Below are 22,627 nucleotides of genomic sequence, written 5' to 3' on the forward strand. Positions count from 1 at the left end.
AAGAGGCTAAATGAATGAGTGACAGCTAGTTGCAGCGCTGCAGAACAAACCCCATGCTCGGAAAAACCTCTGTTTGAACACCGAAGAACTATGCAATGATCAATGTGTGTCCAAAAGTTTACGTTCAAGTTTCTAGTGTTGTTTTTTTCATAAATGGCTTGCTGTAATTACTTAATTAGGGCTGCACTGATCAGCTACTGAGCATCAATATGAGGACAGCTATTTGCCTAAAATGCTGGAATGGTATTAAATTTGATTTTGCGATTCAAACCAGTGTCTTATTTTGTGCTGTGAATGCATGTGTTATTGATTCTTTCACGTGAATATAGAATACAAATCATCATCTTGTCTGTTTGTTAAAAGTTTGCAAAAATACATCTCAGATACTCAGAACTTTAACATCAGGGTAATATTGACAAGTATTGGGTGACAAATTAAAGGAAAGTCCAGCATAAATGGTCTTAGTAAGGTGTTGGGTCACCAGAACAGCTTCATTGAGTCATAGATTCTACAAGCTTCTGGAACTTTACTGGAGCGATGCGCACCATTCGTCCAAAAGCTATTAGCTCAGTTGGTGTTTTGATGATGATGGTAGAGCGCTGTCGAACACGACACTCCAAAATCTCCCACAGATGTTCAACAGGGTTGAGATCTGGTGACTATGAAAGCCATAGCATATGATTGACATAATTTTCATCCTCATCAAACCATTTAGTGAACTCTTGTGCCCTGCAGAAGGGGATGAGGTAATCCTGGAAGAGACCACTTTCATAACGATCGAAATAGTTTATCATAGGATAAAGGTGATCAGTCAGATTAAGTTTGTATTGAATTGCAGTGACTTTTCTTTCTAAGGCAACAGGTGGAGCCAAACCATGCCAGCAAAATATTTTTTTTCCTTTCATTTGTCACCAGTCTGTACATTATAGTTAAAGGTGCTGTTTGGAATGTTTGTTTTTAATAGACTTTATCATATACCTTCATATGATACAATATGTAATCGATGGATCTAAGTAGTTGCCTTGTTTTAGTCTTTTTCTGGCAGTGAAATTAGCCCCGCCCCCTACTGAAGCAGAGGTGCTCAGCTCTGCCCCTTTTCCATAAATCTCAATTCGTAAATCCTATGTATTTTTAGCACAAGGGCTTGGGGTTGATTAAGGGAAGGGGACAGCTTGTCAATGTCCCTACTGCAATTGCAATTCAGAGGCAGCAGAGCTCTAAACATTACTAACTGCTCATTAAATATTAAGCTAGCTAGCATTATGCAAGTTAGCTAGCTAGGTAAAGTGTTGGTGAGGTAGCAACCGTTAATATTGGGTGAAAAATAAAAAATAAAAATAGGAGGCATTCTGTTGTTACATAGTTACTGTCTGCTTAAAATTACACATACTGTATTGACTAACTTAAAAGCCAACATTTATATCTGTACTTTACTTTTTTAAAGAGCAGTCTACTTCTGTCCAAGCAGGAGCTTCTTTCACCCAGTCTGGGTCTTCACATTATTTGTGTCTGGGACTGCAGCTAGAAACACAAAGCATATCATACTGTTCCATTATCTGATTATCTGACTGTAAATACAGCAACTATAACACTCGTCTTTTCGTGTAAAAAAAAAAAAAGAAAGAAAAGAAAAGAAAGGCAATGCATTTTAAGACAACATAGGAAATTGTGCATAAATGAAACCAAAAATGCGACAAAAATGACCCCTTTCAAGTAATGAAAAAAGTGACAACTTATTTTTAAATATATGGTTTGAAAAACAATTCAAAACCATTTCCACAATATCACAAGCAACTAAAATGCTAGCAACACATAAGCTGGTAATGGTAGTTATATAAATAGCTTTGTAGTAGTTCATACTAAAAGGGCACATCAGCAATTAGAAAGGACAGTAAAGAGTCTGTGGTTCCTAGAGTATTAGTACAGCACCCCCTGGTGGAGTGGAAGAACAGTTCTATTAGGACTCGCATAATGGCACATGCTGTTTGGCAAGAGCTGAAGAGACCCAGCAGTCTGTCACATCACGTCACAGTCTCATGAATGAGGTATACAGCAAAGTGTGTATACACATGTCCATCTCCTAAAGATTGCTCTCGACTCTAAATCACTGCTGGAATTTATGTAGTTTGTTTACACATGCATGACCTTTCAAGGGTCGTCTGAGGGGGTTTATTTGGGATTAGCATACGCACACACATGCACGCACACACACACACATAAGCTTTTGAAATTGTCATGGTAGTTACTATGGAGATGGAGGCTGGGTGGGCTATTGGTCCCTGGAGGCGGCTGGTTGTGTCTGAACTCTGTGCTCCTGCTTCTTGGTATTGTTGCAAAGCTACACCAAGCATGCTTCTGCACATCCAAAGAGCATTCAGTGTAAATATTTTGAAGAATCCACACAATTCAGAGGCACTCGAGTCAACCTCATTGTTGTTCAGAAAGCAGGTCGAGTGGGTCATGTGCTGTCCAAGGCATCCATAAATGGTTTCTTCCATAAATGATCTTCAGCAAGGTGAGTTAGTAATGCAAGTCTGTACTGGTGGGAATACCATGAGGGAGCACAAGAGTGATGGCGAGAATTGATTTTTGTTGAGGTAAGCTGGCAACCGGAAACCGTGCGGCTGATCGCAAGACGAAGACTCCGCAAAGGTCCCAATACCAAACTGACCTCAGCCGCTCATGCACGACTAATGTGTAGCCCTTATGAATACTATGCGAGCGCTGAAAAATGATATGGGTAATCAGTAAGGGATGATTTATACCTTGATCGGAGGCCATCGAGAAAGAAGGAAGGAGATGATAAAGGGCAGGGGTGAGGTCATGTTCATTAAGCTGTCAAATGTTGGTCAACGTGGTGCAGGTGATCAGGCGAACGGTCAGCATGCCGGGGAGGTCGTTGTTTTGGCGGCTGCCTTTGTCTCTCAGGTGGACAATGTGCTGCTCCTGTCGGTCATTCGGGTCACTGAAGAGGGTCACCTGACCCAGGAAGGTGTCTACAATTACATTCTTATTGTAGATCTAACATCATCATGGGCCAATCAGAGGAAGATGTTAAAGCAAAAGAGAGAAGTAGATCAGAAGTGAAAGCCAAGAGTAAGGGTACGTATCCACTTGCAAGTTTGCCATGCCGCGGCCGATTTATTTCAATAAAGAGCTCGCGTGGTGCTTGAAGATTGGGATGCAGTAAAATCTCACTCACTACATGGCTATGTCAGGACCATCAAGACCAGGGGTGGGCAATCTTATCCGGAAAGGGCCGGTGTGGGTGCAGGTTTTCATTCCAATCAAGCAGAAGCCACACCTGAATCTACTGAAAGCCAAGATCAACTGATTAAACAGGTGGAATCAGGTGTGCCTCCTGCTTGGTTGGAATGAAAACCCGCACCCACATCGGCCCTTTCCGGATAAGATTGCCCACCGCTGATCAAGACCTTTAAATTGTGAAGCTAATCCACCCTGACTTCATAGACTGATCAAATAGCTCACAGGTTCCCAGCCCTGGTCCTGGAGTACCTCCTGTCCTACACATATTAGTGTTTTCTATTCTCTAACACACCTGATCCATTTAATCTAATTAAAGTCCATCCTCAGTTGAAGTGGGTGTGGTAGAGCAGGGGAACCACTAAAATGTGCAGGACAGGGGTTCTTCAGGACTGGGGTTAGAAAGCTGAAAAATCCAGTTTATACCAGATACCAGCTGCCAAAACCCAGGCCGAGATGGTCTAGCTGGAAGACCTTCTTGCATGTTGTTTCCTGGTATGTTATTTTTCAGCTTCCTTATTACATGAATAAATTGATCAATAAAAGTTGGAGATTTTCTAATTTCCTTACTGTTGTCTTATTTTCTTAATAATCGACAATGTAGCATTAGCAGTGATAATTCATAAGCTCTTTCCTTACTACTAGATTGACCAACATGGCAAGTGTTATGGCCAAGACCAAGCTGGATCTTTTTTATATCAGAGATCTGCACTATAGTATGCTGCTTTCTTTAAGGTGCTGTGGTATTATCTATGTCGTACTGAAATTAATCTAAACCATTTTTGACTCTTAAAAAAGGGTAAAAGTTTAGCTTAAGCTAGCTAGTTGAAGTTCTGTTAGCTTGCTTTTAAATATGCTATAAAGGGCTGTGAGTAAATAAAAATAGCTAGAAAGCTAGCTAGCTTAGGAGTTAGCTACTTTCACAATATAAAATTAGCTGCTGTTACACTAAAGGGCTATATTTACATTAGCTAAAGATTACCTACGTAACCTAGTGGCTAGCTAGCTCAACACAATGTTATGCTATCAGAGGGAAGCTCTATGTAGCTGAGCTTGGATTTATGCAAATGAATCTGACATACTGCTTAACCAATCATGCAAAGGTAGATGACCATTTGGCAAAACTTAAAGCAAATTTTAATTTTAATAACCAAACCTATAAAAAAGAGAAAAGGTGCAGCAGCATGCAGCAACAACATTTGCAAGTGGCTGTGTACTGTTAGCAATTGCTGGGGGGTAAAAAATGACAGAGGGCACAGAAACAAGACAGAGAAAACAAAAGAGCATCACACTCACCTCAATGTGAATGCCTTCTTTTGGCTTTTTGCGATAGAACACCCCCTTGATGTCGAACTTGGGACATCGGGTGTCCTTATGTACAGGCGATCGGACTTTCTCCCCCTCACAAGTGATAATCACGTACGGATCTGAGCCTGGAGCAAGAAGTCGGTCACGTATCAGATTTGCAATTTGTGCATTTTTTCATGCTAATGCAAAACCACCTCTACTGACCAAAGCCAGAGATATGGCTGAGTGTTAATGGAAATGGGAATATGGACAGAGTGGTTTCTATTTTTGGCCAAAATTAGCATTTAAACCTGCAGATAAGAAGGTTAATTGAAAGTCCACTTACAGTAAAGGACAAATCATAGAACATTGTGTCTCAGTATGATTGTGCTGAATATTTGCCTTGCTTTAGAAATATGAGATTCTTACACCTATTAGAGACTGCAGTATGTTAGACAAACTGCATTAGGGCAGAATAAATCAGCTAGTATGTGTAAAAACAGGCACATTAGAGGTATCAGGTTGATTAATAGTTTTGGCGCCCTGGGTCTGCATGTCTTTGCTTCCGCAGAGGGAGAACAATTTATGCTCACTGCCACTAAGATTCAGTGCCTCTGCTGTTCATGTCATCTTGTGTCTTGTGGGGAATCAGGCAGGTTGGTATGTACCTTAAAGAGCTCCTTGCTGGTTTTAAGCTCGGGGGGGGGATACACTAGAGTAGATAAAGGAACAAGAACTCACAGGCCCTGACTTACCAAAAAACATGCCCGCTGATTTATTAGCAGGGTCTACAGAGGATTGTCTGTTTCACATGAGCAAAATGACATCTGGTTTGTGCGTTTGCTTTGATGAATATCCGATTTAGATAGGGTGTATCTACTTAAAATATATACTAGGCATCAATGCAAACATTTATTTACCAAATAAAGAAGATAGCTAACTCTCACTGACTAAGCAACACAAAAGAAAATTACACTCAGGAGGAAATAGGAGGAAGAGTTAAGGTACATTCACACACATAGCGCCATTTTGTCACTGCAAGTCACCAGTCGCTGTACTAGTAGGTGTTCCTACTACTGGTTGCCATAGTAACATTTATCAGTGGGTGGCACAACTACTGTAGCATTCCACTTTTGACAACAAAATGAGACATTCTGGATGGAGAGCTTTTGTATATTAAATTCACCAGTGTATATATGCATCATATCATACTAGATGAAGTAGAAGCAGTTTGTGCTCTGTGGCAAAAGCACAAACTCCAGACTGTCTGGGTCCATGAAACAATTCGGATTCGAAGGCAGCAAGGCAGATCACAGGTCACATGCGTTCTACTGTCTTAACTCCCATTGGTAGTCGCTGCAACAAGTCACTCCAAATTTGCATAAAGTTAAACTTTTCTCAACGTTATCACACCGCTGGACACGCCCACATCTAGTCGCCAATGGTCGCTGCAGCTTATGTGGTCAGAAATCATCAGCTCTAATTGAAGGTGAATGGTTTCCGGTCTTTTTGTCGCCGTATGTATGAACGTACCTTTAGGGTGCTGCGTTACTGGAACATTTAACATATGCTACACTTAGGAGGGATCTTTCACCATTTAGTCATCATTTTGCCACTTAGAGCTCTCTGTGAGCTTTGCCTTTTATGGAGTTTTGTGAGCGTCACTTAATGTAAATCAGCAGTTCCATGAACATGTAAATTATATTGATAACCTGCGGCTCATTGGCATTTATCAACATACGCACATGAGTATGAAGAAAATCAGCTGAAACTTTTGGGAATTTTTATTTCAGTTCGGCCTTTCAAAACATTTAAAAAAATTTTACTAAAAGATTGATAAATCAGGCCCTGTGTGAATAAATGATCATCTTATAACCAATATGGTTTTATGCTGTGTGTGCAGGTTTACCTCCGTTAGAGTCTTGGCCCTGCAGCCCCTCAGCACTCAGCACGTGCACCTGAGTGACCAGCTGAGGATATCCACACATCCCCGTCCAACACGTCTGAGGAGGATCGTCCAGGGTCAACTCTCTGTTCCAAAACAGAATATCAGAATGAACCGAGCACTCAACTCTTCAGCTATAAAACTTTTTGAGATTTCATGGAAACATTAAAGGATTTATGAGTAATAAAAGCAAAATAATAAAAGAAGCATTAGCAGTTAAGTTTACTTGCAGTCTGAAGGCACATCTGTGAATACCCGGAGCAGGAATTCTCCCTGCTGACCCGGGTCAAAGGTGGTGGGGATGATGACATAGCGGCCCTCTTTCAGCTCTTTCCTCAGGAAGACACAGCGAGAGTTGATGTAGATGGAACCTGCGACTTTCTGCTGGGCCGTGTGCATGCGGAACTTTCTGTTCAGTTCCACCTAGTGGGAAGAAGGTTCTATACTGTAGAACAGGTGAGGACTTACACCTGTTAGTGAAAGAACTGCGATGATGACGTCACTAAATCTCAAAAATGTTTTTTTTATGTGGCAAATCAAATGACATTAAGGCACTCATTAAAGCTGACTCCCATCTGTTGAAACTACATACAAAGAAGGCTGTGAAAAATTGTCTTTACTGTTTAACCTTTTGATCTTATATTCAAAAAAATTCACAAAAATACTCTGCTCTCTTGGATAGCAAACAATTGCTAACACAACACAGGTTTATCCCAAAATATATATCTTTGAATTTTTTTTTTAACAAAAGATCAAAAGGTTAATAAACAAAGCATATTCTTCACAGCCTTCTTTGCTCATATTTACCAGGGGTGCCAATATTAGTGGAGGGTACTGTATGCCCTTTGGGTTGCCTTTAAAAAATGCTGAGCTCAACAGATCTGTTCGTGATGGGGTGGAGCTAAATTCCAGGCCGGAAAATTGAAAACATGTATGTATAAATCAATTTGATGAAATGCAGGATTTTTTAACAAAGTAACAATACTTTGATTTGATAAAGTCATTAATGATCTGACTAAAACAGTCCAGATTTAATCAAATATGACTCTTGTTTTTCATTTACAGTATCATTAAGTTTTGTTTAATCTTCGATGAAAAGAAAAGGTCATTAAAATAAGCATGTATGTCCCAAAAGCTTCCAAACATAGGGGAAATGAACACTTTTTAGCAAAACATTTTCCAAAATTTTTGATGTGTTGTTTATATATATTTTTCAGATCGCCTTTAGGAATGCCTTTGACAAAAGAAGAACGTATTTAAATCTTTCTCATGCCTGGATCGGGAAGCTGACACAAGGTTGCGATGGACATGCATAACAGTTACATGCATAACACCAGATGTGTTAACACGAGTTCATCATGAGTTGGAAAGATGACTCTGTGTGTTTTCACAAAGAAACGGCAATCATGTGGAGGATGTTTTCTTAAATAAAGTTACATTTTGTAAAAAAGTGTTAATTTCCCCTATGTGCAGAAACTTTTAGAACACCATGTATATTAAAATGTTATTTGGTCATTAAACAGTTGGTTTGACAATCACTTATATTTTTCTTGAATCATTTGTTATCTCTGTGTCATCACTTAAGCAAACCTTTTTTGTTACCTTTGCCTCGACTAATGCTTGTTGTGGCTCTTTAATCAAATGTTACCTTAACCCTTATACATGCCCCTGATACATGATGTTAATGATGATAAAGGATAAAAGTGGCTCATGTTTTAAATAATCTACCTTTTTTTAATCACATCACAAGTTACTTCATCAAATCATATAATCCATTATATTTCTGTCACGTGTTTCTTCCAACTGAATCAGCCTGAATACATACAGAGCCGACTTGCCAGCAGCTAGTAACTCTGAGTCAATGATCTTTCCTTCCAAATGATAAGAAATACATCATTTAAGAAAATAATTTAGTCAGTTGATGAAAGTGCTACTATAAGCTGCTTAATTTAAAAAGAAGGAATTCCACCACCATGCTACTCTAAAATGTAGCTAAACTAATAGCTAAGTTGTAATGCATGTTGGCTGTTTATACTATACGTGTACTCTGTTTATATTTCAGTACCCGATGGATGTCGAAACCGATAGCCAGGTTTTCCCCTTTGCCTTCTTTAGCAGTCGCTCTTTTCTCTTTCTGCTGCAGGCAGATCAAGACCTCGTCCTCCAACTTCCTCACATCAAACACGTACTACAGAGAGGAACAGATACTTTACAGCCACACAAATATCTAATACATTAGTATTAATACACATTAATTAATACATTAGTTGGAAAAACATCACTGAAGATACATACTGGACCTACAGAACTTTGGATGTACCTTTCAGGAAGAGTTGCGATTGTACCGTATTCTTTCCATTTTAAGTAATAAGTTCAAGGTGCTCTGTTGGATTTTTGAAAGTTTGGGAAATTTTTATAAGCAAACCCTTGTCCCAGACTTATTTGGACAGCTCCATGGTCTTCACAATGATCTTGTTTATCTAGGTATGTTCTCTAACAAACGCTGTAACCTTCCCGAAACAGGTGTATCGTTATATTTAGATCATATGACAGTATAATTGCACATAGGTCGACTCCATCAATGAATTATGTGACTTCTGCTGGAAACTGCACCAGAATGAATTTAGGGGATTCACATCAATGGGGGGTGGGTGGGGGATTGGGGAGGGGAGAGAGTTGTGATTATGCAATCACAACTTTTAAGTTTTCTCTTTGTAAATAATTTGGTAAATGGTCTGCGACCTTATATAGCACCTTTTTTTTTTTAACCTTAGCGGTTCTACAAAATACTTTACACTGGTGCTCATTCACCCATTCACACACCAATGGTAGAAGAGTTGCCATGCAAGGTGCTAGCTTGCCATCGGAAGCAACTTGGGGTTCAGTGTCTTGCCCAAAGACACTTTGGTATGTGGAGTCAATTTCATGACATATCCCAGTAAAGTCAATTCAAGGCAGTGTACATTAACATTGCTTGTACCATGGTGAACAAAAATGTGCTTAGGACAGTAATTACAGAGGCACAGACCTGAGGGTTCTGCAGGAAAGTGGCTTTGTGATTGATGCAGCCTCCTGAGCGGTTACGCAGAGGGTCGTCTCTGTAAACCCAGGATCCTCTCATCACCTCCTCCTCCCAGGTCTTATGGATGCTCAGGTAGGACGTGTTGATGAGCCGACACAGGATGAGGTCAGTAAAGTAGTGACAGTAATCCTCAAAGTTCATCCTGAGTGCATCAATAGAATCAGCAGGTCGTTTTTCACCAATTCACCAATCAGGATTCTCCTTAAAGATGTATTACTAAACAAACTTGCAATTTCGAGTAGCTAACATTTTTTCAGCTAAAAAGAAACCTACCCTAAATGTAACTGATTTGGTGCCTGATGCTGGTGTAGCTAACAAGCATTTGAAGTTTCTCACTCAAAAACCTTTTTGTAAAACTTTGGTTCATACTTAATTCAGTTCTTCAGTGATGTCACATGGATGTTGTGCTGATGTGGGTTAGGACACTGTAATCTGTAATCTACACACATGAACAAAACTCTACCATTTATCTCAATACCGAAAATGTTACGGTAGCAGCCATCTTGGACAACCAGAATCACGTTGTTCCTCTGAGCAAATTTTTCGTGTCAATTCACTTCCTAGTTCCTGCCTCCAAAACCGGAATGGAGAATTACACCAGAAAGCTTACTATTCGGTGGATTTTAATATAGACGTGAAAATGTGGACTACTATCTTTAGTTTAAACAATCAATTAATTCCAAAGCAATTCAATTCAATTTTATTTGCATAGCATGTTTAACAATAGACATTGTCACCCAGCAGCTTTACAGAAATCTGGAGGTAGATGTAAATCCCCTAATGAGCAAACAGTGACAAGTGGCAAGGAAAAACTCCCTGAGATGTCATGAGGAAGAAACCTTGAGAGGAACCAGACTCAAATGGGATAATGAGATTATAACTCATTACTCTACAACTGTAAACTATCAAATTAAACAGTACCAAGTGTGTAGAAAGTAGGGATGTCATGATACCAAAAATCTAGTACTCGGTACCGATACCACAAAAAGTACACGATACTTGATACCAAAGTTGATACCACGGTGTGGTTAAAAAAATAAAATAAAAAATAATATTTAAAACTCCTGGAGGACATCCTCTTCTGGTTGATACTGGCAAGGGGGGGGGAGGGGTATTTTAGTTATCAAACACTGTCTCACAATGACTAATAACAAGTGCTAAGGTGCACTCCTAAATACACGCGCACACACACACACACCCGCTTATACTCTGAATGCAAGCATTGGTTTAAATACACTGATATGGTGGCAGGCCAAAAAGATTTATTAAAGGCATGAACATTTGAATAATTATTAGTGACATTAGGCTACATGTTGCTGACAGGACACGGGCTGAATGGCGATGCATGGTGGCCCATTAGGAGGTAGGTTATAAGACTGCAATGTGTTAGCAGCGTTAACAAATAACTGGCTATCGCAAACATTACATGGAGGATAACGTTAGCTGGTTTCACGGCAACAATGCCGGCTGCCTGAAACAAACATTATATACGACTGTCTTTCAGGTGCTTCGCCATATTCCAGGAGTTTCCTCGCTTTGTTTGAAATGAACGATAGCATCAGTTGCACACTGGCAGCCGATGCTAGCTTTCCTCTCTTTTCCTCTCAACGAGTCAGGCCGGAGGTAAACTTGTTAAGCTAAGCTAATCTTCTGTAGTGTTTCCCGTGTGCTTGTAGGCGTTCTTCTTCTTCTTCACCACTTGTGGACTGACTAATACACTTATGCGTATTTGCTGCCCCCATCAGTTCCGGGGGAATTGCAACCTCGGTACCTACGGTACTTACTCAACTGCAGAAAAACAAGTACCGTCACGTTTTAAGCATGTTGGTACCGACTTGGTACCGAAGTATCGGTTCTCATGACATCCCTAGTAGAAAGGATGTTCTGTATAAGCATATTGTGAATAGGAGTCCTGGAATAAGCAAAGGACCGTCTTAGAATCAGACATCACAGTGTCAATTGAAGCAAGTACAGTCCCCTCTGAAACTACTGGAAGGGCAAGGTCAGTCATTTGTTTGTTCTATACACCAAAGATATTTGGCTTTGAGATAATAAAAAAAAGTGGATATGAGACGAGAGTTTAGGATTTCAGCTTTTATTTCTTCATCTAGACGTGTTAAAAAATTTTTGTATCAGACCACCACATTTAGGCGATCAAAAATATAGGTAAAATTGAGTGTAAATGAAAGAAAATAACACTTAATATTTGGTTGCATAATCCCTTGCTTGCGTTAACTGCATCAAGCCTGCGACTCATTGACAGCACCAAATTGTTGCTTTCTTCTTCTGTGATGCTTTTCCAGGCTTTTACTGCAGCCTCTCAGTTGTTGTTTGTTTCATTGGGTTTCCATCTTCAGTCTCCTCTTCAGGAGGTGAAATGCTGCTCAATTGCATTAAGGTTTGGTGATTGACTTGGCCAGTCTAAACACTTCCACCTTTTCCCCATGACAAAATCAGAGGGTTTAGTTGAGTTGGCAGTGTGTTTTGGATAATTTTCTTGCTGCATGATAAAGTTCCTCCCAATTAATTTGGATGCATTTCTCTGTAAGTTGGATAACAAAATGTTGCTGTAAAAATCTGAATTCATTCTGCTGCTACCATCATGAGTTAAATCATCAATAAAGATTCCAGCCATGTAAGCCCAAGCCATGACACTACCTCTACCATGTTTCACAGATGAGCTTGTATATTTTGGCTCATGAGCAGATCCTTTGGCCTTTCCATCAATTTGGAAGAGGTTACTCTTGGTTCCAGAACTTTTGTGGCTCATCTCTGTATTTCTTTGCAAATTCCAACCTGGCTTTCCGATTCTTACTGCTGATGAGTGGTTTGCATCTTGTAGTATGGCCTCTATATTTCTGATCTCAAAGTCTTCTTCGAATGGTGGATTGTGATGCCTTCACCCCTGTCCACACCTGCCTTCAACCCTCTGGGTTTTTCTTCACAGCTCTCACAATGTTTCTGTCATCAACTGTTCTTGTTGTCCTTGGCTGACCCATTCAGTGTCTGTGCTTAGTATAACACTACATATAAATACTGTTGCTCAGTAAAAAAACAACAACTACAGTGCAGCCGGAAAGTATTCACAGCGCTTCACTTTTTCCACATTTTGTTATGTTACAGCCTTATTCCAAAATGGATTAAATTCATTATTTTCCTCAAAATTCTACAAACAATACCCCATAATGACAATGTGAAAGAAGTTTGTTTGAAATCTTTGCAAATTTATTAAAAATAAAAAACAAAAAAGCACATGTGCATAAGTATTCACAGCCTTTGCTCAATACTTTGTTGAAGCACCTTTGGAACCAATTACAGCCTCAAGTCTTTTTGAGTATGATGCTACAAGCTTGGCACACCTATTTTGGGGCAGTTTCTCCCATTCTTCTTTGCAGGACCTCTCAAGCTCCATCAGGTTGGATGGGGAGCGTCGGTACACAGCCATTTTCAGATCTTTCCAGAGATGTTCAATTGGGTTCAAGTCTGGGCTCTGGCTGGGCCACTCAAGGACATTCACAGAGTTGTCCTGTAGCCACTCCTTTGTTATCTTGGCTGTGTGCTTAGGGACATTGTCCTGTTCGAAGATGAACTTTCACCCCAGTCTGAGGTCCAGAGCGCTCTACAGCAGGTTTTCATCAATGATGTCTCTGTACATTACTGCATTCATCTTTCCCTCAATCCTGACTAGTCTCCCAGTTCCTGCCACTGAAAAAAATCCTAACAGCATGATGCTGCCACCATCATGCTTCACTGTAGGGATGGTATTGGCCAGGTGATGAGTGGTGCCTGGTTTCCTCCGGACATGACGCTTGCCATTCAGGCCAAAGAGTTCAATGTTTGTTTCAGCAGACCAGAGAATTTTGTTTCCCATGGTCTGAGAGTCCTTCAGGTGCCTTTTGGTAAACTCCAGGTGGACTGTGGCTTCCGTCTGGCCACTCTACCATACAGGCCTGATTGGTGGAGTGCTGCAGAGATGGTTGTTCTTCTGGAAAGTTCTCCTCTCTCCACAGAGACACGCTGGAGCTCTGTCAGAGTGACCATCCGGTTTTTGGTCACCTCCCTGACTAAGGCCCTTCTCCCCTGATCGCTCAGTTTGGCCGGGGGCCAGCTCTAGGAAGAGTCCTGGTGGTTCCAAATTTCTTCCATTTACGGACGATGGAGGCCACTGTGCTCATTGGGACCTTCAATGCGGCAGAAATGTTTCTGTACCCTTCCCCAGATCTGTGCCTCAATACAATCCTGTCTCAGAGGTCTACAGACAATTCCTTGTACTTCATGGCTTGGTTTGTGTTCTGACATGCATTGTTAACTGTGGGACCTTATATAGACAGGTGTGTGCCTTTACAAATCATGTCCAATCAACTGAATTTACCACAGGTGGACTCTAATCAAGTTGTAGAAACATCTCAAGGATGATCAGTGGAAACAGGATGCACCTGAGCTCAATTTTGAGTGTCATGGCAAAGGCTGTGAATACTTATGTACATGTGCTTTTTTGTTTTTTATTTTTAATAAATTTGCAAAGATTTCAAACAAACATCTTTCACGTTGTCATTATAGGGTATTGTTTGTAGAATTTTGAGGAAAATAATTAATTTAATCCATTTTGGAATAAGGCTGTAACATAACAAAATGTGGAAAAAGTGAAGGGCTGTGAATACTTTTTCTACTGTATATAAAATATCAGGAAATTAAAGCAGAAATTCTAAACTCTCTTCTCATATTTATTTTTGATCTTAAACTCAAATGTCTCCAGTCTACAGCAAAAAAACAACAACCCTGAATTGGCATCGCTGTTCCAATAGTTTTGGAGGGGGCTGTACAGTATATTGGGATGTAAATATGGAACAGATTTTGGGTGAAACAGACTTACTTGTTAGCTAAACTGCCCTTGTAGCTTCAATGCAAAACTAAAGAACCAAATATCAGACACCAAACATATCTGATTTTAGTCTTAGCTGCTTGTGGTAAAGCAGAAAATTTCATTTTTGGCTGATCTATTTATTTAAATTGAACATAGGCCCAAAAAATCAACCTCAAGGCAATTAGGGCCCTAGTCACGGTTGAATTACATGCTCATGGTGAGGATTTAATACAGAAATCGTGCACATAGGTATTCACATCTCAGATGTGACAGAGAGTAATAGAAGCTTACTCATTTGAATATCAGTACTGAATACAGCATTTTGTAGATCTCATGTGCCTGAGGCTAAAGCAGAGGATATAAAAAAATCTCTCACCAGAACTCTCCGTCATCCTGCACTGTGACGCCCAGCTTCTCCCTCTCGCTCTTGCTCACCTTATTCCATTCCTCCGAGCTATAACACACACCACACTCGTCATATATCTGTTCGGACTGTAAGAGATTAAATCACACACACTCAAACACACGCACACATACACACACACCCACACCCCTCAAAGCCAGGTCTCTGTCTCAGAGATTTCTGGAGCACTGTGATATTACGGTCTCATCAAACCTTTAATAAATATTTAATCTGTGAAAAAATATGAAGACTGCTTTCACCTCAATAACATCTTTCTGGCTGCACGGTAAATAATTTAGAGTCCCATATAACCAAAGCGGTGCTGTTGCTGACCTGAGGCTGAACACGCAAGAAAGATTTCCCTCCAACTGTAATTACGTTGCCATTTCACACCCAGCCGTTGAAGGAGACATTTAGGCTGTCATAAAACAAGCAGCCTGTCATTTAAATGGGTAATATGAATATCTAAACACCCCTTGAACTTTTCCCTTTCTCATGCAGGTGCTCCCAATTTTATACCCGCATGTCTGCCTGCCTTGATATCTCAATTTCACACCAGCGAGCGATAAGAATAGTCACTTTGGCTGTGTGTTATTTAGACTGAACCCGTCTCACAGGAGGGAGTGAGAGTGAGACACAGTCTGTGTGTGTACTACATTGCTTTCAGAGGCAAAGTAGGAATATTTTGTGCTTTTGATTAATGCTTTCGATTAATAACAGACTCCACTGGGTTGACCATTTAAACATGCTGGCCTCCTGGACATTAAGCACTGAGTGAGACCAAAGCCAGATTACACTATGCATTTTCAGTAGATTATTACTTGTCACAGTGTATGAGATCCCAATAAAATCTATAACAGATTGTGTGTTATCCATGTCAGATTATACAATGAAGATCCTCTGACGATAGACCTGTGGTTAAATAAAATGACTACATTATGCTTACATCATCAATCAGCGTTTGTTTCTAAATTATTATTCCTAAATCACGTTTCTATGTCATTTATACATAATGATGTATTCACTCTTAGTTCTCTGGGGACAATTGCCATTTGCATGGTTTCACTGCTCTAGGGAACAATAGATAGCACATTGAATTAGTTGCTTGCCAACTGTATGATTGTTCTTGAGTTTTTCCTATAGCCAGTTATTCATTCTCGTTAATAAAGTATTCTGAGGAAAATTCGGTTTGTCTGGAAAATTTATATTTATGTATTTCTGTAAATTTGGTTCATTTTGTAGATTTGAATTATGAATTAACGCAATATTGTGTGGTATTGTGATACGTCAGCTCTGTAAAATATGCTGTACTGCTATTGGTGGACATGGCAGCAGGGGCATGGTCGATATTCGGCTGCAGGAAAAGAGTAGACGGGGGAAGCAGCAGGTAACATGTGATGATTCTTAACTTATTACTTTATATGCCTTATTGCCTTGAACATGAATGGGGCATCAACTGCAAGCTAGTGGTGGCCCCTTGTCATTTGGGTTGTTTTTTTTGAGTTTTTTGACAGTGAAAAAATAAACGCGAGCCTGGAGCTCTGCTGAAATTCCGCCTGCCTCCTGAATCTTGCTTCACACACATACACACCAGGTTCTACACCGGATTTTAAATTTTTAGAGTGTCGTAGCAACACTCACACGCTTGAGATTTTCATACAAATTTCTGAAACTTGTAGAACTTTGTCACTGGCATTGTCTTTGGTCACAATAGCACTAAACTGGCCTCCAGTAAGCAGGTCAAAAGCTTTCTAAAATCTCAGATTCACGTCCAAAATGTTTCTTTTACGATGTGTTTTTTTTTTGTCTGTGAGAGTAAAACTGGGTTGAAAATTGCCCAGTGTAAAATCAAGTCTACGTTCTTGGTGATTTCCACTAGATCTCCAGTTCAACAGGGGGCAATCTCACCTGTCGCTCCATGGCCCGCTCCATTCCTTCTCTCCCCAGGGGTTCCTCATGCGAATCATGTGCAGCTTCTCAGATTTGAAGAAGGCCAGCAAGCCGTGGCCCAGGCGCACTTTCCGAACGTCGGTGACTGCGTAAGCGTGACCTTTGACCAGGCCGCAGTCCAGCCGAGCCTCCATGTCCTCCACTGTGGTTGCCTTTGTGAAAATCGGAAAAGAATCACTTAAACAAATGTGTTCAATAATGCAGATCATCGCAAATAATGCCAGAGGGTAGGTTCTCAATAGATCATTTAGCATTAAGTTTGTGTGAGGAACAGCAGTAAAATGAATTTTAGTTTCATTTTAATTTTAAGTTAAAATAACCAGTCATTTAATGGGATTATATGTTGTGTATAATTGAGGCTGGAAACAAGTAACCGGTGTAAATCAGACAATAACAGGCTAGCACACTTGAGTGAGCACAGTGCTTGGTGTACTGTAGGAGAAAATTAAGCTTTCAGAATATGATGAGTCTTGTAAACTCCCTGTGACACTCATGATTTGTCAACAGAAACGTTCTCAGATTGGCCGTGTGTGTTCAGAGAAAAGGCAGGAGAGTAAGATGAAGAAAGCAATTAGGCTGTGTCTGAAACAAGCACAGCCAGACAGCCTAAAGGGCCTGATGTAACAGTCTTCAAATTAAACTGTTTCCTGGTCAAAAAAGCAATAAAGTAACTCCAAAGCCTGAAGCTGTCTTAGAACTCGATTCACCCAAGCTCTGTCCTGAACTCCAGATTGAGTTAATTCCTAAATGTGTCTTGGTTTCTTTGTTACATTGGTTCCATCTGTTTAGATTTACAAAAGGCTTTCTCAAAATTTGCTCATTCAAAGCAGAGTTGTCAGTGAGCCTGAGGGATTTGTGCGTGTTTGATTTGATATGCCAGTGTAGCCATAACTGTCTCGGCTGTGTATAAAAGTCACGTCGCTGTTGCTTCACTGTGAGAGAAAAAAAACACCTTGTTGACAAAAAAGTCACGCAGTCAATAAGAAATTGCTCCAAGTCTGGGATTGGACTCATTTACAAGAAAATGAAAGTCTGAAAGAAAACAGTGGTTTAAAAAAAAACAACCCTGTTTTTATTATAGGCAGCACCCAGAGGAAATTTATATTAGTGTAAGGTTGATCTTTGTTGGATCAGGAGATAATCATGATTCTCACTTTTGATTCATTATGGTATCAGATGCTTTTCCTAAAATTCTTTACAATTTAATAAAATAAAATAAACAGGTGACAAACTTGTAATGATGCCGTCAAGTGTGTCTTATACAGTACCTTTAGTTAGAGGACCTAGAGAATGTATTGTACGTTTAATTTAATTAACCATTTCTCCTGCCGGTGTAGGGCAATTATGAATTATTCATTGAATCCAATATCAATGACAGCTTATCCATAGGAGCAGATGGCGCAGAGCCCCACCATACAGTATACATAAATAATTGTCATTCAACAAATGTTAACATTCATAAAGTCCTCATTCACAACTCCATATCGTTCTGTTGAAATATTAATTACCTCTTTTGAGTGAGCAACTATTTACTAATTATCTCTATTGAGATCTCTATCATGCTGCCCCATGCTGACAGGGTCTTCATCTGCCAAGATTTTGTTTTATAGCAAATAATCAGAATGAAACCTCACCCATTTCTGCAAACAAAGGCAAAGTGTAAACGCAGACAATGTGTCTATGATGAACGGAACCAATTCTATTGCAGCAGTGACTCGTGACCATAGATTTTAGTGGGGAAGGATGACATTAATAATGACATAACCTCAAGCTGAGAGGCTATAACATGTGGCTTGTTCTATAGTCTGGACTGTCAATAGACAGTCAACATACAGTCATCCATCATAATAGAGGTCAACCGATTGACCGGTTGATTGGATCACATAAGAGCTACTATCATTAACTACGGTTGGAAGGTTTCGGTAAAATGTCACAGTCTAACTACATCTCAAAATCCACAGAAAAGTACACTGTCACTTTATTTGCTATAAAACAAGATCTTGGTGGCCTCAGGGTATTGTTAATCTAGCCCAATCAGAAGACCCCTTTAACTGTCCTGACCGCTGCTCCTCCACTGAAAATGTTCATAAAGCAGTCATGTTGCAGCATGATTCCTGTCCATATGAACATCTTTCAGTTCCAATTTTGCCATCAGGGTGCAATAATAGCTCTATGGAACTAACTGGGGCAGTGTGAACACTTCCCCAATTAGTTCCATAGAGTTATTATTGAATCTTTGAATATTGAATTTCTGAATTATTGAATTATTATTAAAAATTTCTTAGCAACCAGAATGGCAAGTAAATCAAAGAAACATCAGTTTATCTGTCAAACAGAAACGTTTTTAAAATCATGTGTCGCTCAAAAAATGGTAATTAATAATGAAATGTAATTTACAATGTAAAGAGTTTATGAAGGCAAATATTCATCGAATGGCTGATACATATCCTGTATACCAGCCATACCATATATATGTATGTATGTATGTATGTGTGTGTGTGTGTGTGTGTGTGTGTGTGTGTGTGTGTCCATGTGTGTGTCTCTCTCTCTCTTTTCCAGTGCCTGAGTTTGGGCTAGGTTCAGGCCTTTGTGTGGTTTTTGAGATGTAGTTGGGCTGGAAATTTTGCTGAAATCTACCAACCCTGGTTAAAAATATTAGCTTGTTGAGGCAAACAAAAATCTGTATCATGAAACTAAACCAGCCAAGAAGAGCTAGCCATTTAAAAATCATTAATGCTAAGCAAAATAATATATGTAAATGTATGGAATGTATAGAAATGTAAGGAATTGCTATAATGTAAGTTTTTGACTTTACAAATACAGTGGAATATCTTCTGCAAAAGTATCATGGAATAGATATGAAAAATCTCAAACAATCAAAATGTGAATTTGAGACAAAATATTTTTAAAAGATTATGGATAAACAGGCATTTGTTTATATATTGTAAAATTGGAGAGAATGGTGAAGATAATATGTAAGGAATAATACAATTGAGGGCATGCTGTTAAAGGAAAATAAACAATGTCATAGTGATGCAACGGAGCTCGAAAAAGTTATCACCCCAAAGCTGATTATTTTCTATAACAGCACATCTTGAAATGTTTTATTCCTCTTATACAACTGCAGTTTGCCACCATTCCATTTTGTCTCCAATTATACTTATATAGTATTTCATTTGGAATCATCACTTAAGTTACAGCAGCTATAAACAGTCATTTTCTCACCTGCCTCTCTTACTTCTCATATTCAAAGCTAATGATTAGAAAAATACAGCTTACCATGTTACGGAGAAACTGCAAAGTCCTCTGTCCTGAACATACAGCTTTACCTCTGACTGTTACAAAGCACTGAATCTAGAAACTCCTTCCATTAATGTTAAATAAACATTTCATTAGATGTTTTGCATAAAAAACAACACATATTAGTCTGTTTATTAGTCTGAGATAGATTTGTAGATTATGTAGATCGTCTGCCATACAAGTCCCTGTGAATGAGCTGTTACTATAGAAACTATAATGTATTAGAACGAGTGCATTAAAACAAAGCTGTTATTGAATTCTAATTTAATATCGTTTTAGTATCGGCTGTCAGATAAGAGCTATAACTGTGCTTCCTTGTTGCTTCAAGCTGTTTATGCATTGCTAGATAAGAGCAATTCAGGTATTCATATTCAGTTTCGGTCGGGAGTCGTGCATTCACGCTATTTGACTTTGTTTTGCTAATTAAAGAGGCATGCTCACATGCTGAGGACAATATTAGCGTGCTTGTCACTTGTAACCACAACAAAAGCGATTACTCTGCGCACTTTGCTTCTCTACAACTTGTATTGTTCTCTGCATGACATATCACTTTGCTTGTATTTCCTAATTTTTAAGTTGCTTTGGATAAAAGCGTCTGCTAAACGTATAAATGTAAATGTAAATGAATTACACCCCGAACTACTGTCAGAGCTTCAATTTTAGAAATTCAATCAACACGTTCTTACCAGCGCTGCAGCATAATTATAATATAATTCGCAGCATTAAACTTGAGAAGACAGTTAGTCTTGGAAAAGAAACGTAAATCCATTTTGAAGAAGCTGGCACATCTAAACACAGTGTGTGAGATCTTTGCTAAAAACAAAACCGTGTGAGACTACTGAAACCTTTGCCACAAGTCTAAAAGGCAGGAGTCTTAAGCAGGAAACAGAAATATGTAACATAGATGTGTCTGATTTTAGCTAGCAAGAACATAAAGGAAGTGTAATGGTAAATGAGCATGTCTCAGCCCACCCTGATGGAGCAGCTGATGAGTCCATCTCTATTGTGGACCTTCAGCACTCTCTCGAACAGCTGGGTCCTGGCCGCCTCATCCTGAGCATACATTCCTTCCAGCAGGTCCACTGGCTCTGAGACCCCGCCGGTGAAGTCCACTAAAGCATCAGCTGTGTTCCCACCATCCAGAGCTTCGTAGCAGCCATACACTCTGCAGAGGTGAAGAAAATGAGGTGGTGTTATTCCAAATGCAAAATATATATATATATATATATATATATATATATATATATATATATATATATATATATATATATATCTTAGCAAGTGAAAATATTTTGAATATCGGGCTGTTTTTAGACTCTCTTACATATTTCAAGCTATAAATTGGCAGATAATTAAATGGAAATAAATTCTTCAAATTAGAAAAAAAATCTGACAAAAGAACAAGATGATTTAAACCTTGAAATTTAATTAAGATTATAAATGTCTAGAAATAGGTTAAATAATTGTATATTTGGTTTACAAATATTGAAAAAACTACATAAATGTGACTATATTTAAGCCAATTCAACTAGCTAATGTCATTGATATTGTTTTTTTTTTGCAATGCATTTCAATATCCACTATCATTCCTTATATCTGTATTATTATTTCTATGTTCATGTGTTAAAGTGTGTGTCCAGGATGCATCTGTGAGACGCTCTGGAGAATTTTAACAACGTAACATTACCAGCACTATCTGTTCGAGCACAAAACCACCCAAATAATTAGTTCATATGTGTCAAACTTCTCCAATTGGAGATCTTTCTTGGCCTCTTGGTAGCTTCTCCGACTAATAATCCTTACCTGCTCACTGACTTTTGCTGGATGGCATCTTTTAGGAGTTGCAGTTGTGCCATATTCTTTTTATTTTTAAAATAATTTGTTAATTTATCATCAACAAATGATTATTTTATCACTGTCTTCATAAGCTATCAGTCTCACCCATTCCATGCAACAATCACTGCACAGTGGAGTACACTGAACGGGAGGTTCCACCTGCCTAGGTGCAGAAAGGAACGCTTTCGCAAGTCCTTTCTTCTTGCAGCCAACAGACAACTATGCACATAACTTCTCCATCTGATAATGCAAGTTTTTGCAACAAAAAATTTCTCCACTACTCCTTGCAGGATGAACATCATCTTTTATGATTTTTTCTCAGTACAATGCTGTAAAATGACATTTTTGCACACTGTTATAACCTTCGAGTGTACCTGGTCATTTTCTCTCCCATTTTGCCATAATCCATATATACACATCAATACACACACACACACACACACGAGTGTGTCTGGTTATATTTTGCGTAAAGTATGTAGTGTATCTGGTTATATTTAGTGTACTGTATATTTCGTGTAATGTTCGCTGCAGCCTTTTGCAAACATTTATTTTAATACTTTTCTGTTGCTTTTCTTTTTTGTCTTATATTCTCTGTTGTCCCTTATCTGCTGCTGTAACACTGAAATTTCCCACGAGGGATTAATAAAATGTTATCCTATCTCATCTTTTATCTTATTTAATGATGCTCCATGGGAT

At 39.1% G+C, this 22,627-nt stretch overlaps 1 protein-coding gene across 1 annotated transcript in view; it reads right to left on the reverse strand.

The window, feature by feature from the left end:
• Window positions 1-1,439: 1,439 nt before the first annotated feature.
• Window positions 1,440-22,627, reverse strand: part of capn5b (calpain 5b) — a 47,143-nt gene continuing 25,955 nt past the window's right edge. Inside the window, exons 4-13 of the mRNA XM_053649501.1 lie at window positions 21,068-21,260; window positions 16,754-16,947; window positions 14,819-14,896; window positions 9,525-9,720; window positions 8,562-8,684; window positions 6,723-6,919; window positions 6,461-6,582; window positions 4,561-4,697; window positions 2,766-3,021; window positions 1,440-1,521 (exon numbers count right to left, since the gene is read on the reverse strand). Of these exons, the coding sequence (XP_053505476.1) occupies window positions 2,839-3,021; window positions 4,561-4,697; window positions 6,461-6,582; window positions 6,723-6,919; window positions 8,562-8,684; window positions 9,525-9,720; window positions 14,819-14,896; window positions 16,754-16,947; window positions 21,068-21,260 (1,423 nt within the window). The 3' untranslated portion in view covers window positions 1,440-1,521; window positions 2,766-2,838. The remainder of the gene's footprint in view (window positions 1,522-2,765; window positions 3,022-4,560; window positions 4,698-6,460; window positions 6,583-6,722; window positions 6,920-8,561; window positions 8,685-9,524; window positions 9,721-14,818; window positions 14,897-16,753; window positions 16,948-21,067; window positions 21,261-22,627) is intronic.

The sequence above is a fragment of the Ictalurus furcatus genome, chromosome 18 (assembly GCF_023375685.1).
Source record: "Ictalurus furcatus strain D&B chromosome 18, Billie_1.0, whole genome shotgun sequence".
NCBI lineage: Eukaryota > Metazoa > Chordata > Actinopteri > Siluriformes > Ictaluridae > Ictalurus > Ictalurus furcatus.